General features: G+C 39.0%; 1 protein-coding gene across 2 annotated transcripts in view; it reads right to left on the bottom strand.

Annotated features, from left to right (window-relative positions):
• The window catches only part of DIP2C (disco interacting protein 2 homolog C), a 327,128-nt gene that overhangs the window by 79,629 nt on the left and 230,943 nt on the right, over positions 1–16,556 (bottom strand). For both annotated transcript variants that reach the window (XM_075144114.1, XM_075144116.1), the window contains 7 exons: positions 6,679–6,802; positions 5,974–6,083; positions 4,511–4,613; positions 4,094–4,158; positions 2,171–2,264; positions 1,934–2,053; positions 983–1,097 (listed from right to left, as the gene is read on the bottom strand). In XM_075144114.1, the coding sequence (XP_075000215.1) occupies positions 983–1,097; positions 1,934–2,053; positions 2,171–2,264; positions 4,094–4,158; positions 4,511–4,613; positions 5,974–6,083; positions 6,679–6,802 (731 nt within the window). The remainder of the gene's footprint in view (positions 1–982; positions 1,098–1,933; positions 2,054–2,170; positions 2,265–4,093; positions 4,159–4,510; positions 4,614–5,973; positions 6,084–6,678; positions 6,803–16,556) is intronic.

The raw sequence follows: 16,556 nt of genomic DNA, 5'->3' as shown, positions 1-16,556 counted from the left end.
TGGGGCGAATGAAGGGCTCTCTGAGATCCTGTAGTTCACAGAAAGACAACTAACCTGGACAGGATAAGTCCTGATGGATAGCTTTCAGATGTTTTAAGTTAATAATGAGGTGGCTGAAAGTCAACCACACTCTTGGCCTCGTGTCTTTCTTCCTGTAATGTTTTGTTGGAAAGCTAATTGAAAATCTAGTCAAATTTCACTTGGACAGTGTATTTTAAACTTTGTGGCAGGAAGTATTTTACTTAATGCTATTACAGTTCTTTACAGTCTTATACTGCATGTTTTAACATGTAAAACAATTATAAATGGCTGCAGAAATCTGAACTTAGAAACAAAGTGCCTACTGTTCAAGGTACAACTTTTGGAAAACTCTGCCAAAACAGACAACAGTTATGCCATTTACTGTGTGCTACAACACTCATCACAGGTGACTGCTGCATACTGACATTCATGTATATAAGCTTAATAGTTTTATTAGGATTTACCAATTTTATTTCTAGGCACAAATCCCCCAGACTCAAAGGGCATTTCCAGATGATTACTGAGAGTCTATGAACAGTTAAAAAGCACCAGTCAGCCAAAAACAACCTGCAAAATGTCATAATTCTCTTTAAACAGACTACTTCAAAGCATGATTTTCCTCGATAGCAATTCCATTTAAATTCCCACATTTTAATTAATTTTGTGCTTACAGTGGCATTTTTCCTCTTCTTTTTACAGAATTAGCTTTTGCATTTCAGTCTATTTCATTTACAATTACATAAAATTACAGAAAGGGGAACTATATTACAAAGCACTCTGAAGTTAAATTATTACCCTACAAATTCTTCTTGTATTTCTTGTTTGGACATAAACAAAATGAGAACTAAAAATGTCATTCAGAAGTTAAGTATGCAGATTCATACTTGAATAAATTTTTATTTCTTTTCAAATTACCACATATATTCTACAGTGGTGTATTTCCACTGGTGTAACACAGTACCTTCGAATAGCCACAGTGAGAGCTTCTGGTGAACTAGCGCAGGGACAAATGACCTCCTGTCTTAGACCTTTACTTTGGAAGACATTGAGAAATGCATCACAGGAAGAAATAGACCCTGGGGTAAAGAAAAAAAATATCAGAGGAGAAAAATAATATGATTTCTGAAGTGATGCTATTCAAACTGCAAACTTACTATTGAATATATAGGCTTTTCAGGAGAAAAAATTTAAAAAGGACCCATGTCCTTAAACAACTCATAGCTGCCACAACTATATATATGTATATAGAGTTGTGTATGCATATAGAGAATAAAGACTAATTTTTGAGCATAAAGTCCTTTCACTGAGCATAAAGTCCTTTCACTATGCTTATGTAGAAAAGCCATTATGCTAGATTTACAATATGAATTGCATTACAGTTTTCTTTTTTAGATTGAGGCAAATTAAGGATTTAATTCAGAAACCCAAAGCAAACTACTACAAACAAGCAGAACACCTATATGCTGGTATCTTGAATAACAGAGAGAAACGGTTCATGCTATTAATTGTCATGAAGTGATCCAGATGTGGTTCTCTAGAGTAGTATAAGTATTCCCCTAAAATTCTCAGTTACTTCTGCATCTGAAAGCCATCATTCAGAAGAAATGTTCTGATCCTTTCTATAGCTTAAGGTTATTTACTTCAGTCTTTATACATGACTGTCATGTTAAACAAAACTGGATTTACTGCAGCTTATGTTATGTGGAATATCAAGTTTGCTTCAGGATTAGCTAAAGAATATATTTTAAAAAAATGCAAAATTAATTACTGTTTCCATAAATGTCATATAGTTTGCAGTAGACAAACCCTATACTTTGTAAATATTTTAGCTAAGGTGACTGAAGATTGAAACTTTAAATGCAAGACAGAAAACACTTCCTGTTCTCTATTGGATTGCAGAAGCATAGCTTACATGGGTTTGCACCATCAGCCACTATTAGCATGCGCAGCGAGGAAAGGTTGATGTCCCTCTGATCTCGATGTGCCACCAATGCCCAGTGCATGTCTCTGGATTTTACACAGGCAACTTTTGCTGCAGTAAGAATGGAAAGATCATTAATACATCATAAAAAAGCCATACAGCTGTATTATGAATTTGTACTTTTGGTTTTGATTATCAAGAATACTTCTTCATATTCTTGTTCCTTACCTTTGTATTGACAGACTTTTTGTATCCATGACAGTGGATTCACTTTCATTAAGGAGTATGGAATACTTATAACATGCATCATGTTCATGACACTCTGAAATCAAATAAAATAAATGGGTTTGATACAACAATAGTGGTAATTATTTATATTGTGTTATGGGCAGGGGCATCTATGCAAATCACTCCATATGCTTGTTTTATTGTCAATGCCGGCATGTATCTTTTCCTATCTAGCCATCTACATTAAGATGAAACAGACCCCCATATTCTAATGCTTTAATTAAGGATTAAGGATTTGGACTAATCAGATCATAACTTTGAAGCGGTACTGAAAAAAATGAAACAGATTTTCTTCCTATTTATACTCTAAGCAATTCACTTTAAATAGAAAAAAATAAAAAAACATTGGATGAACAATGACTGCATGTTTGCTATGTAGGTTAATATTATCCCTAAGCCTGCTAAACTTCAGTATATATGAAGACTCTCTACTCAAAAGGACAAGTAACAGCAACATATCTGACTAAAGAAATCCATCTCTCTGAAGCCTGAAAAACTACTAATGGTAGTGGGGCACAAATAATTTAAAAGACAGTAGACAGAGAAACTGGAGTCACAGATTAAGCAGAGATCGATTTATTTTAACAGAAAATAAATGAAGGAGGTTTTAGTCCTTCTTCAGGTGGGCTAATTCCAGTATTTTCAACAAGGACATGAAAAGTTGCAGGAAGTTTAGAAAAAGCAGCTGAGTGAAACCAATGACAGATCCAAAACCGATCTCCCAGTCTGAGGCAGTCAATTGCTTTAGTGATTTCTCAGTGTTACTACTAAACAAACAACCTGTAAATGAGCTGCTGCTTTACTTCTGTTACCATTTAGAAATATCTTCGGAGGGCAACACGTCTCCACTCATAGCCGCTCAGGTTAAATACAGTATTTGTTTTGGAAAACCTAGGCTTAAGAAAGGTTAAGTGTCCCAGTGGATTAGTCATCTAAACACTTGTAGAACTGTGAAAGATAGTTCTCCTTTCAGTCTGGCACAAGTGTAGGTACAGGAAAAGCACTAACAGGCAAGTCATGAAAAAATGAAGTTCACACCAAGATTAATAGCAAAGGCAGGCATAGAAAAGCTCTGTTAGATGCTTGCTTTCAACTTCAGTGATAAAGGTGGTTTTTTAACATGAGATATTTATGGGCATTAAGCCTAATAGATTGTTTCTGCTTCAGAAATGTTATTGCCGCCCTTTGATATTAAGAACAGTATAACACTGCATGGGAAAAGTATATTGGATCCCTAGGAATCATAGCATGTAGGGACCTCCAAACACTGACCCTTCAAAAACTGACATTAGTTCTTAAAATGATCAGTGAATAGGAAGTATTTTGCCGTCATTGACTGTAGCAGCACCGTTAGAAGCAATCCTTAAAAATACGTCAATTGCCTCCCATGTTGGTCGAGGAAGACATTCAAACAGCAAGTAGACAATTTATGCAATTTACAGTATCAGAAATGCTTTAATGGTAGCAAAACCATCTGTTGGTGGGAGTTTTGATAGAGAAGCTAGTCAGTGGCAATATAGCTATGCCATTGGATCATATCCTTACAGAGGCAAGTACTAATTTAATTTGTTTCTGCTATAAAGTCTGATCTCAAAATCACGCATCAGTAAGATCGGAATAACAGGGTAAGAATGGGGCCAGAGTACTTGACATGATGCATAAAAATACATTGGCATCTTTACTGTGCTCATTATGGGTAAGTGCACTAGCAGAAGATCATGGGTTTAAGTCACATATTTTTTGCTTTCAAAGCGAAAAATTTGTATTAGAAGAAACTGTAGGACATCCCAGTTTGTGATAGTAATAAGCATATTAGGTTAGTTTATTTTCAAATACTTACACAAAATAAAAAAACATACTTACTGTAAGAATCCCATGCCATAAACCAACATCCTTCTTGAAATCTAATACATTCACAATTGTTTCAGCTGTCCAACAAAAACAAAACAGAGTTTATTTTTTAGAACATGGCACTGACCCAAGGCAAACCCACTTAAAGGAAGGAAGCTTCAGTATAACATGACTGACGACCTCAAAGCTTAACTTTCATAGTAAGTCTCCACTGCAGGATTTGTATTGGCTAGGACATTATTTGTACCTTCGCAAGGACGGTTTAAATGTGTACATATTTTCTAAAACCAATGAAAAAAAAAAATCAGGTTTTTAAATCTAGAAGCCTTTAACACAGATCTATGTTAAACATGAGACAGGAGCCTGATGAGAAACAAATTACAATTCACACTTGATTTTAAGGATGAAGCAAGGGAAGTGTATCCATACCTTCTGTGTATCCACATGCCTGGGTCAGAGCTTGGCAGTGTGTCAGCAGTGCAATCCTTGTCACAGTCACCCCAAGCACGCTTCCATCTTTACAAGTTTTGTACTAAAAAGAAATAAGCAGGGAAAGCCAATGTGCAATAGTTGCCCTATTTCCATTATTTAATAGCTACGTTTAAAGTGTTTCCTATGTAGGTGAATGATGGACACATCTAATGACTCTATTTTAAGAAGGCAGCAGTATTGAGGAGTTTGGGAGGCATTTTTTGTTAAAAGACACTTTTTTCAGATAGGCTTTCTCTTTTTGACTGAAGCTTCCCAGGCTTGATATCAGAAATCCATCTGCTGTTTGAATACAGGCATTATGGAAAAATAATTCTAACAATTCTGATCACATTAATGACTAAAGGATTGACTAGATTTAGCAGAGAATAACCTAGTTCAGTCTGCTCAGTGTTCGTATGTTAGATTTTATAGGCCAACCAATAAACCTGAGCTTCTCCCTTCTATGTCTTATAAGGCATGGGATAAGAGCTGACCGCAGAATCTTTGCTGGGTGCTGTTGTAATAATCTATACATATACAGTCTGAAAGACACAAGCTCTTTGATCAGAAGAATAAGGAAGAGTCAAGAGAAAGCAGCATAAAAAAGAGGTGGGAGATCATTGCTGATGATTGCAGTAATTTTTGCAACTTTATGCAAGAGTCTGAAAACTATCAGTGGCAATTAAAGTAAATTAAACATTTATCTTTCTCCATGATGAAGATAATCAGCAAGATTGAAAATGGGAGGCATCTCTGCTTCTCTAGCCCAGTTTCTGACTGCACGAAGATAGGAAATACCTTTGCTCCATTCACTTGAACTTATTCCCTTTGAATAATCATTTAAATTCAATACTAACATCACTGAATTTGAGGCATTTGAGTCTATGCAGAAGAGGGAAAAAGAATGGGAAAAAAAAAAAAGAGAAAAATTAAACTTAACAGCATCATTAATTTTCCCTTCCTGATGCTGGTCTTTTGCGGGGAGTGTGACTCACAAAGCAGCTAAGTGACAGGCAAGCATTTAAACAAGAAGTTCCTTCTTTTTCAAAGGGTCTGAAGGTTGTGATATGAGAACTGAAGCTTCACTGTGAAACTTGCCGTCTGTCCATCTCAAGGCTAGTGGGCAAGCCCACACTGTGAACGAGACCGAGATTGGTCAAGGCAAGTTTAATATAATATTGTGGCAGCCACATAAATGACATAAAAACATTAATGTTGGAAACCCCCAAAATGCAATTTAACATTTCATTAACTTTTCTGAAATCAATATCCAGTATAATTTATTAGAAAATATTACTTCTTAACAGGCTAAAACAGGATGTTCTTTGCTTCTGTGACTGGTGAATGAATAATGATGTTTACCTAATCCAGAAGTGCCATATGCAATGATTCGAGGAGAAGATGCATCTTCATTAACTCACCTCAATGTAAGCTGTGTCATTGTTTGCATCCTTGATGTGTGGAAACCAGTCACGAGGTGGCTTGGAGAGGTGTTTAGACTCTGTGACAAACCACAGCAGCTTTGGCCAGCCTGAGGTAGAAAGAAAAGTCAGCTTTTGTTGCTGGATGAGACAAGACAAAACCCTTCTCTGCCAGACTTTTTTTCTCCCAAATGCCTGTGTCACCATTACCTAAACATTGCTTCTTTTAAACCTCAGCATAGCATGGGAAAGGATTTTCCAGAACTGCTTTCTTAACATGGCTATCATGGCCTTCTCAGACGATCCCTGAAGAAATGGCTAGGCAGTTTAAGCTGTTACTGACTCAAACAGTTTATCACCACTCTCCTGTCAGAGGTTATTGTCCCTACCACTTATAGGACTGAATCATACGAATGCTTCTCATCTGCTACAGTCCTAAGTCTGTTGGTTTAATTTTGCTTGTGGCCCCAGAGATCTCAGCAGCCTGGCTGAGCCCGCGGAGAACCAGATCAGGAGCATGCAGCCATGCAGCAGCCATGAGGCAGGAGCAGCGATCCCTACCAGCCAGTGACACACAGCTGGGGAAATCGCGTCCCAGCTGTATTATCACGGGCCTGATCCTCACCCAGTACAACTAAACAAGTGCGATGATTGCTATTGTAGTAAATGACCCGTGATATCCACGATAAGCAAGGGTTAGCTTACCTTTAAACTGTGGTATCTCCCCTGTGGGGCTTTTAGGCAGTCCTTTATGGCATGCATCGCTAGTCAAGGCCACAGTAACTCCACAGCTTCCAAGCAAAAAGCCTATTTGTTGACTTCCTGCATCCTAAGAGATGACAAAATAAAAGCAATACACAGAATTGATTAGAAGTGATTACAGGCTGAAAACGTTATTGTCCTTTGGCACATTAACTTGAGAGGAAAACAGTCTCTTTCCTTTAAGCAATTTAGCTGATTAGCAGAACTCATTTGTACATTGACAAAGGAATTCCACAACCTAGGTATCTTCTTGTCTGTAACAACACAAATCATAAAGAGAACTGAAGCCATCAGATGGCGCCTGCTCTCACAGCTCTTCAGAAATGACAAGAAGGGGCTGGGAGGAGTGGCTGATACGCCAGAGGGTCGTGCCGTCCAGAGAGACCCCTGGAGAAATGGGCTGACAGGAATCTCACGAAGTTCAACAAAGGCAAATGCAAAGTCCTGCACCTGGGGAGGAACCACCCCATGCACCAGCACGGGCTGGGGGCTCACTGGCTGGAAAGCAGCTTTGTAGTAAAGGACCTGGGGGTCCTGGTGGACACCAAGTTGAATGTGAGCCAGCAACAAAGAAGGCAAATGGTATCTTGGGCTGCCTTAGGCAAAGTATTGCCAGCAGGTTGAGAGAGGTGATCCTTCCCCTCTACTCAGCACTGATGAGGCACATCTCAAGTGCTGGGTCCAGTTATGGGCTTCCAAGAACAAGACATGGAGCTACAGGAGAGAGTCCAACAAAAGGCCACTATGACAATTAAGGGACTGGAGCATCTCTCCTATGAGGAAAGACTGAGAGCTGGGACTGCTCAGTTGAGAAGAGAAGGCTCAGGGGGATCTCATCAATGAGCACAAACATCTGAAGGGAGGATGTAAAGAAGACCAAGCCAGACTCTTTCCAGTGGTGCCCAGTGACAGGACCAGAGGCAATGGGCACAAACTGAAACAGAGGAGGTTCCCTCTGAACATCAGGAAACACTTTTTTACTGTGAGGATGACTGGCACAGGTTGCCCAGAGAGGCTGTGGAGCCTCCACCCTTGGAGATATTCAAAAGCCACCCGTACATAGTGCTGAGCAACCTGCTCCAGGTGGCCATGCTTGAGCAGGGGAGCTGGACCAGATGACCTTCTGCCAACCTCAACTATTCTATGATTCTGTGACAATTCGAAGAAATAATACAGATTATAGATGCTTCCACCTGGAGAAAGCTTTCAACCCTTAAGATGGACATACAGTGGTGACAGTATCACTGTTTATGGTGATCTAACCTGATTCATCAATAACCATTTCATTGAGTAGTTACAGACACATTTCAGGAGCACTACAGATAGTCAAGTGCCCATTAAAGAAAGTACATTACATTTTACTTTCATCAAGGGGATATAAGCAGTGAGTCATGTAATGATTTTCAAGTCTAGGCCATAGCTGGCCTTTAAGAGATGCTGTGCTTCCACAGCATTATGTCTGCTTTATGTATAGTGTCTTGTCATGATTCTTTCATGAACTTTACATCTATCCATAGGTTCTTCAACGGAGCAAAGCCCTAGATGTAAATGCACATAGAAGTATTAATCCTTTCTTTGCAGAATGATTCTACAGAAAACAGCCTATGGAGTCTTAAAAGATCAAATTAGAATATCTTTCAAATCAACCATAAAGCACACTTAGCATGGAAGCAACCAGAAATACAGAACAGTTGCCTTAATATATTGATTTATTCAAACCAAAACTCTATGATGGAAAGGAAGCCCCAAAGTGTATCTGACTAATTTTTAATGCAATTTTTATGTAGTCAAATGAAGCAATCTAAAATAGGGAAGCAATGAGATCTGAGGAAAAACAAAAGCTTACTTGTTTTCCATACCACCTCAAAATATGTATATGGCAGCAATTATCAGAACTTTGATAGCTGAGCAAACAATGTGGGACAATATACTGATCTGTCAAAACTATGCTGTGTAACTCCTTCCATCCAAAATTACTGCATTTGCTTTTGCTTACTATAACCAGATTGCATATAAAAATAGGAAAAAGTGACAAGGTCCTTTTTCAGGAATGCTTTTTAAAATTAAGCTTGTGCATCGTCTTTTCCAATAAAAAAAACAGACAAGGAGAGTACCCTTTGAACAACAGAGAATAATGCTGCTGTATCCACGAACAACATTTTGGGAAGCATGTTGTTGACCCCACTGTGCCTGCACCAGGGGGGCTTCCAGGACAAAAATGGCTTTATCAAGCATTATTGTCCTCACTGACTCTTGTGCTAGCTGGTCCATATCTATGTTGTCAAACCCCTGGGACAAGTGCTTAGCCAGATTGGATCCTGGTTCCACATTAGGATGAGACCTGGTGTCTCCACTCTTGGAGTCTGCTCAACAGAAGGAAATGTGGCTGCCTGGACAGTGCGGGAGTGATGGCTCTCCTTGGAGGTCCCTCAGAAGGAATGGCAGGAAGGTGAGGGCTGGAGTGCTCCATGGAGAACATCACTCCTTGGGCAAGACATAGCCTCTGAGACCTGCTACTCTATCATGTATAAAGGGAGGTCACCAGTTTCTTAAAATATCAGATCCATACTACCATTACCCAAAATTTCCCACCAAATTTAATCTAAAAAATGGTTACTAATGTATGTATATGTATTAATTTCTAACTACCAATTAAAAAACAATATTGCATATAAATTTCACAATTGAATGCAGCAACTGCATCACTCTCAATTTTAAATTAAAAATAAAATGTTGTTGTAACTGTATGCCCTATAAAAGACTGCTAGCAAACTGTTTCACCACTGTACCAAAAAAATGCCGATTCTCAAGCAACCAAATCCCATTTAATGCAGGACTTCATAACAAGAAACTGACTAATAAATTCCACCAAGAAATCTTTACACATATGTAAACCAGTAGAAAGTGTGGACCTTAGAGCATCAGCATATCGTGGCCCTGGGGGATGCATCAGCTAAGAAATGATCTGTCAAGTTCTTTTCATAGTAAAACAAAACAACAGGAAAAGGAAACTTGTACTAACAGTTTGGGTTTTTCAGATAACACAAGTAAGAATGACTATGCTTCCACTTAGTGCCATATCAACTGGTTTAGAGCATGTCCACATAAATATTATTCATTCATTTGTAGAAGTTCACACATAAGCAGAGAGAATCATGTATAGATTACTTAATACAATCTACTCACACATCAAAGATTCTAATAACAGACTGTTTTACATCAGGACAACCCCATCTCAAATAGCATTAAAATCTTCACCCCATTCTTTTCTGCACAGTTAATTCGTTCATTTGAAAGGACAACATGGCTAAACAATTTTGTGATGCAACACTACCACCGGAGATTGGAAGAATTTCACCATGCGTGGACAATATCCAGTGCATTTTACAGACTTTCAAATCCAATGCCATGCCCTTGGTGTCCACACTAAATCCTGCCTTGCAAGAAAAATGCAAATCAAGATGCTGAAGTGGAGGTACTGTGACAGACACTGTTCTCAACGGCCGTAGGAGCTCCAGTTGAGGATCTTACAGTATGAACACAACCAAGCTTTCTGGCAGTCTGTGTCCATCATTCCCCCTTTCAGTCTCAGTCTCACACCTCCTAACTAGTTGTCACCACCTCCTGCCTGCTTCTGGTTGACTTAGAAGCAAAAAGTACTACAGAGAACAGAGAGATGAAGAAAGGCTCAACATCCCTTGCCCCATTGCAGGTGCCCCTGTGATACCTGCTGCCCCACAAAAGCAATTGTTTCTAATTACTCAAGTGGTGTTGAGCTACCGGACTGACAGCCAGGAGGTGGAAGAGCTGAAACCATCTCAAGCCAAGAGCCTTATACATCCCACAGACACACCACAACCTTACCTACACACTCAAGCACATAAACACAATAATCGTCTTTGTTCCTCATACCTCAGCAGGACATGTCGAGAGCAGTAAGGGCCTTGGGTAAAACTTTTAAGTTTGAAAAATGAAGTTTGAGTTGAAAATGCAGTCATTCGCATGAAGCAGTCAAAGCTTCCATGTGGGCCAGGAAAAAGACTACTGACTTTAAAAGCATTGATTATTTCAGATTTCAGAGACAAGCTACCGGCACCCCTTTTGAGTAATGTAAAATGAATGTCTGCAGTGCTGAAAACTGCTTTTTAAGTAGAAAAAAAAGAAACCAAATCATCTGCTGCAAAAAAAAAAAAAATCCTCCTCCTCCCATAAATAAAATCACTCTCCTGCCCGTAAAGGGAATATATTTTCAGGACACACTGTTTTGTCAGCAGTATTATTTGCTATTTTAGTAATTTATGCTAATCTGCTACTTTGGCAACCCCCCACTTGCCACAAATGCTTTATTTTGCTGAATTTTGTGGGGGTAGAAAAAACCTCAGGGAGCCAGTGGAGACCAGGTGAAACAACTCAACCAATGCAGTCCCAACTGCACAGACGGAGAGAGACTTGCCAGCGATGCTCATTGTCAAATCCTCCACAATTCACAGTTTGAAATGACACATAATGCGGGTGGAAGGCAAAAGATAGAGCTGAGGTATTGTAGAATGAGGTTTGAGACCAATTGCTGACTTTGGAACTATCATTTTACATTTCTTGAAGGCACAGCACTTGCTGAGGTACGAAAAATGAGGTCTGCATAGCTTTAGACTATGTCTGCACACACCTAGAGAGATCAATCTTTCAGATGAAGCGAGGTGGAAATCCTCTCTGCTGTAGGCAGCCATTCAAGGTTCTCTAAAGACTTTTATTAAAGGTTCCCTAAAGGTTTTCACCAGTACCTGCAGGCAAATCGTCTTCTTCCTGCTGCAGAGAGTGATAATTCATTGTCAGGACAAAAAAATCCCACGTGTGGTTGCATTTCAACATGCTGTTAATGTCATTTCTATAATGCTTTGTGAGAGTATCTGTGTGAAGGAAAACAATTACGATCCTTTCTCCGTGAGTGAGAGTGCACGTCCTTATCTAATAAGGAAGGAAGGAAGGGACAGCCTGTGCAAAGGTTGGCCTGATAAAGGTTACTCCTGTCCACTTGCAAATCCCAGACTGCTTTCAAAATGAGAATTATGTGGCGAAGCATCGCCGACTGAGCTGATCTTGTTTTCTGTTACGACGCTTATTTGAACTCCATTTGCCCTTACCCTAAAAAAAATTTGCTGGTAAAGAACAAATAGGGCAATCATCAGATGTAAAGGCCAAGCATCACCACTTTTGAACCAAAAGTGAAAAGGAATCAAGGAAACCCTCAATTTTTAAAACACAAATGTCAAAGACTTTAAAAAAAATTAAACACAAAGCAGATGCAATTTTCATAACCAGCTTTAAGATGAAGAAATCAGCTGTCTCATCAGACAGATCTTTGATATCTGGCTATAATTTGCACATGAAATCTGCAACTATGAGCAGTCTTAATGTCCGAAAGTCTTAATGAAAACAAGACAATGATTATTTTTGGCAGGGGACACTGCATGAAACGTGATATGCTAGGAAACTACGATTTCCTAAACCTGAAAACATAAAAAGAAAGCGTAGATTTTAAAGGATCTGAGATGCACTGTGGCCAACTGAGCAAAGACCTCTGCTCAATGCCCAGCTGCCGAAGAGTATGAAGAGGGAAGGATGGGCACAGGGCTTACAGGGGTCCAGCGGTGTGCACCAGGTGCTCACGTGGGGCTGCGGGCACTTGTGTTCTTTGGAGGGACTGGAAGACTATGCCACTGAAAAGAAAATATATAACTTTTTATGCATATTTTAAATCCAGTGGAGAAAAGAGATGCATTGTCAAAAGATGTTAAAAAGTATGTAGAGCTCCAGTGATTCTGGCACACTACAGCCCAACGATGGCTAAAGCTGAGAGGAAACAAAGCTCATTTTATCTCAGGCCCTGAAACACTAGGAAAGGTGTCAAGGTGTATTTCCTTTGGAATATAATTCTGCCTTCAAATGGAAGACAGGACTGGGACAATTTCACTGTCTTTAAAGAGATATATCTCTCTGGCTACTCTTAAAGCTTTAATGACCTAACTTCTCAGGATTTTATAAAAAGAGCTCCTGAAAAACAGTTTTTATCCGGTATCAAGCATCCTTTAAAAAACCCAACTGTCCTGCAGTGGGTATCTCCAGATTTCCTATGACAATACACAGGCACATTCTTCCAATCACACTGCCAGAGCCAGTGTCCAGAAGCACACAGAAATGCCTGCAGGCAGCGCACATAGCATTGAATCCAACAGGCGAGGAAATAGTGTTTTGACTGAGAAACAGATTTTTACGTGCTTTCATGTCATACCCTGCAAAAATACTCAGCGCCTATGATAAGGAGGCCATAAAGATCTACATGGGATCACTTTGTTCATATATTCACAGCATGCGATCAAGCATAACTATGAATGTGCTTGGAGGACAAAAATGTTATTTTAAGATTAAAACTGATTAGCTCCCCTGACTGTATCAGAGTAGAATAATAGTAATTTTCAAGGTGCCCATCAAATGGAAAAAAAACATTAACCTAAAAAATCTAAAGAAAAAGAAATCAAAAACATATTTTAATATCTTTTCATACGGGAAATAATAAATCACTATTTGAACTAGACAAGTCGAAAATCCCGTATCATCTACTATGATGGCACATTCTATGATATATAGTTTGCAATTCACATCATACCACATATACAAAGAAACAATTTGTAACACTCCAGCTTCAGAAAAGATTAACAAAAGTGGCAGCTCTGAAGGAAGAGATGTTGTATAGAACATACTATTTGCTAATGTTTGGGAAACATAAAATATTTGGAAAGAGGGACACTATTCTAAAAGAACATAGCCCATGATCGAAGGCATGAGGATTAGTTATAGAAATTTTGGGGAGTGTTCATGATATAGGCATTTCAGTATTAATGCAGGGAAAGAAGAAGAAATAAAACATGCTGTTTATTCTATTGCTACAATGACCGTGGAACCCCTGACTGCTGCTTCTAGAATAAAAAGTTAGTTTTGATGTACTTAAAAAAAAGCCTGGGATTTCAGTTTTTAATTTTAGATCTGATTTCCCCAGTCTAAAGAGCCAAAACCATACTGACGTGAATGCCAATATCCAGGTCTTTGCTGAACACCAGGAAGCATTCTGGGAATAAAACTAAACTGGAGAATGCTGCGTGGTTGCTGGGTATTCAGGCAATCCATCCCAGATGCCATGTCAGACAGGTCTCCTGAAGTCCTTAGGGAAAGTACAACTAATTCTAGGCATTCTGTCAACACAAAGGTGGGATACAGAAGGAAAGAGCAAGGAGAGATGGACCCTCACCTAATAATGAACTGGAAAAAAACCCTGCCAAATCTTAAAAAAAATAACAGTCATGCTACAAAGAAAAGGGAATGCACACAAAATCTATGGGCTGGTAAAGCAAAAGCCTTTACTTCCATATGGTTATAGATGTCTGCAGAGTAATATGTAAGCCAAAAGGCTATCTGGCTGCAAACATTACTGCTCAATTTTAAACTGCCAGGCACAAAAAATTTGCACAGAGCTGTAAAAAACTCTGCTTTATGAAAATGCAGAACAGCACTCTAATGCAAATTTTAATATTAAAAATGTGCTCATAATATAACTCCCTGAAATAGCTCATCCTGCATCAGCTTATTCTGTAAGTCCGTATTAGCCTGTAATATAATTGTTGGTCTATTTGTTAGTTCACATCTCTGTCTTCCAAAAAGCAAACCAAAAAATGTCCACTGCCAGAATGTACTGAAGCATGTAGAAAAGAGAACAAATAATGGGAAAGCATAAAAGAACAGTCTAGGCCATTGTGTGATGACACGAATGACATCTTCCCATGGATGCCAGAAGCAATCCGCTGCCATTTGACCAAGCAGAGGTATTCCTTCTGGGACTACTCAGAACATGATTTTCATCTCATTGTTTCCACTCCAGTTCCCATTCCATATAAACAAATGCAAAAATACTTGCAATAGTATATGCCATGAGATTGCATAGTTTTATTTATAGATCATAGATCATGTTGCTTCTTTAACTGTACCACTGACATCTCTGTTACTATTTTATTAATTTGATATTTAAACATTATGGAATGATCTTGGCAATAGTTAAACAGTCTAAGTCTGTAGATATATGCATGTGTAAGTGTATATTTATATATCCATACATATCCATATATACACACATATTTAAAAAAAAAACAAACCAAGAGGTTCAGCCAAATTAGGGTAAGTTACTAATTTGACATAGAGTATTTACTTGGACAGCTGGATTTTATGGTTTACTGGATGGATGTGGTATTAGATGTTCCAAAATAAATCAAATTTACACCTATCCATGTACTTTAAAATGTCATTAAACCTCGGAAAATAGTAACAGGGAAAGACATATTCGATTTTTTATCCCTCAAAGCCATGTTGCTTCTTTTTTTTGTAGAATGAAAGCAGACTTACTCATGTGAGCACCCTGTATGATCTTAAAATGTACGCAGACTGCTCTCCTTTTTTTGCTGATGCATTTAAAATCTCTGTTTTATATTGAAATAATGCACCACGTTATGCAACTGCCTCAAACTATCTTAAGGTACTGCACTCATATGTGAAAGCATGGTGATAGCCTGACGCAAATGTGCTGTATTTCTACTAAAATTATTATCCTCACGTCCACGTCTCATGCTCTCAAATACAACTTTTACAAATAAAATAGCATAATCGTATCCCCCAAAGCAAGCAGACTAGTTGAGGTCCCATCCTCTCTCCTTGCAGAGCCTTTCTAGCTCACTTGCACCTTTCCTCCAGTCTTGGCCAGTTAAGCTGAGGCACCTCCTGTCTCCTCTTTCCCTCGGTTCCCGGTGTCCTTCCTCCTGCTTAGGTACTCTCACGTCTGCTCAGCTGGATCATGGCCTTTTGTTGTCTGATCCACTCGCTTTCCCCCATCTCTCTCTACTACTTCACCAGTTCAGCAAACTGTCCCTTCCTCCAGCTACCACCCATTCTCTCCCTGCCAGCTTCTGGTTTCACCGTCGCAAGGGCCCACTACAGATGTTGGCCAGGGCATGTGTGAACATGCTGGAGAAATGATGAGATCAACTTCTCAGAGATGAGGAAGGTTCAAAGATGTTCAGTTAGGAAGGAATCTCCAGATATTTTTAGCTGTTAAATTGCTATATGAGATGTGCAAACCGCAAAGACTTTATGAGGGCTTAGAAACTTGTTTTCATGGCTTTTCATTTGAAAGGCAGGGTACCTGTCCATGAAACAAAGATTTGAGCTTCTGCTCCAGGGTGCTGTGACACCAGAGCATTTCAAAGAAAAGCCCTTGACAATTGAAAAATTGAAAATGTGAGCGAAGCAATACATTTCCCCAGCCCCTTCCTTGGAAACACCTCATGGCTTCAGTCAACATTTTCCAGAAGAATTTCGTTTAAAAAAGAAAGGATTGTAAGGATTAAAGAACACACTTGGTGTGGAAAATTCCAGACCAAATAATTAAAGTAAGGCTTTATTAGTGCTAGCTAATAAAAAAGGGATTATATAAGGGGATATCTGAGAGAACCTTACAACAGGCATTGTGGTCAGCCATGGTAAAATTAAGGCGATATGACAAAAAGAACTTGTAATGAATAAATACATTTTGCTGTATTTACAGCCTTCAAGGCATACATCCTCAGAAAAAAATGCAAGTTCAGCAGCATCAGTGTAAACTTCCCAGCTGTGGCTCACCTACACCACTGAGCCCCCTCCCCTCATTGCCCCCAGGCATTCTTTCTGGCTGGAATTGTCGTATCTGTCTACTAACACTTCCCTAGGATACATGGTTGAATCTC

This window comes from Calonectris borealis, chromosome 2 (genome assembly GCF_964195595.1).
Source record: "Calonectris borealis chromosome 2, bCalBor7.hap1.2, whole genome shotgun sequence".
Classification (NCBI taxonomy): Eukaryota; Metazoa; Chordata; class Aves; order Procellariiformes; family Procellariidae; genus Calonectris; species Calonectris borealis.
The sequence above is the reverse complement of the archived record's forward strand: the minus strand, read 5'-3'. Positions and strand labels throughout refer to the sequence as shown.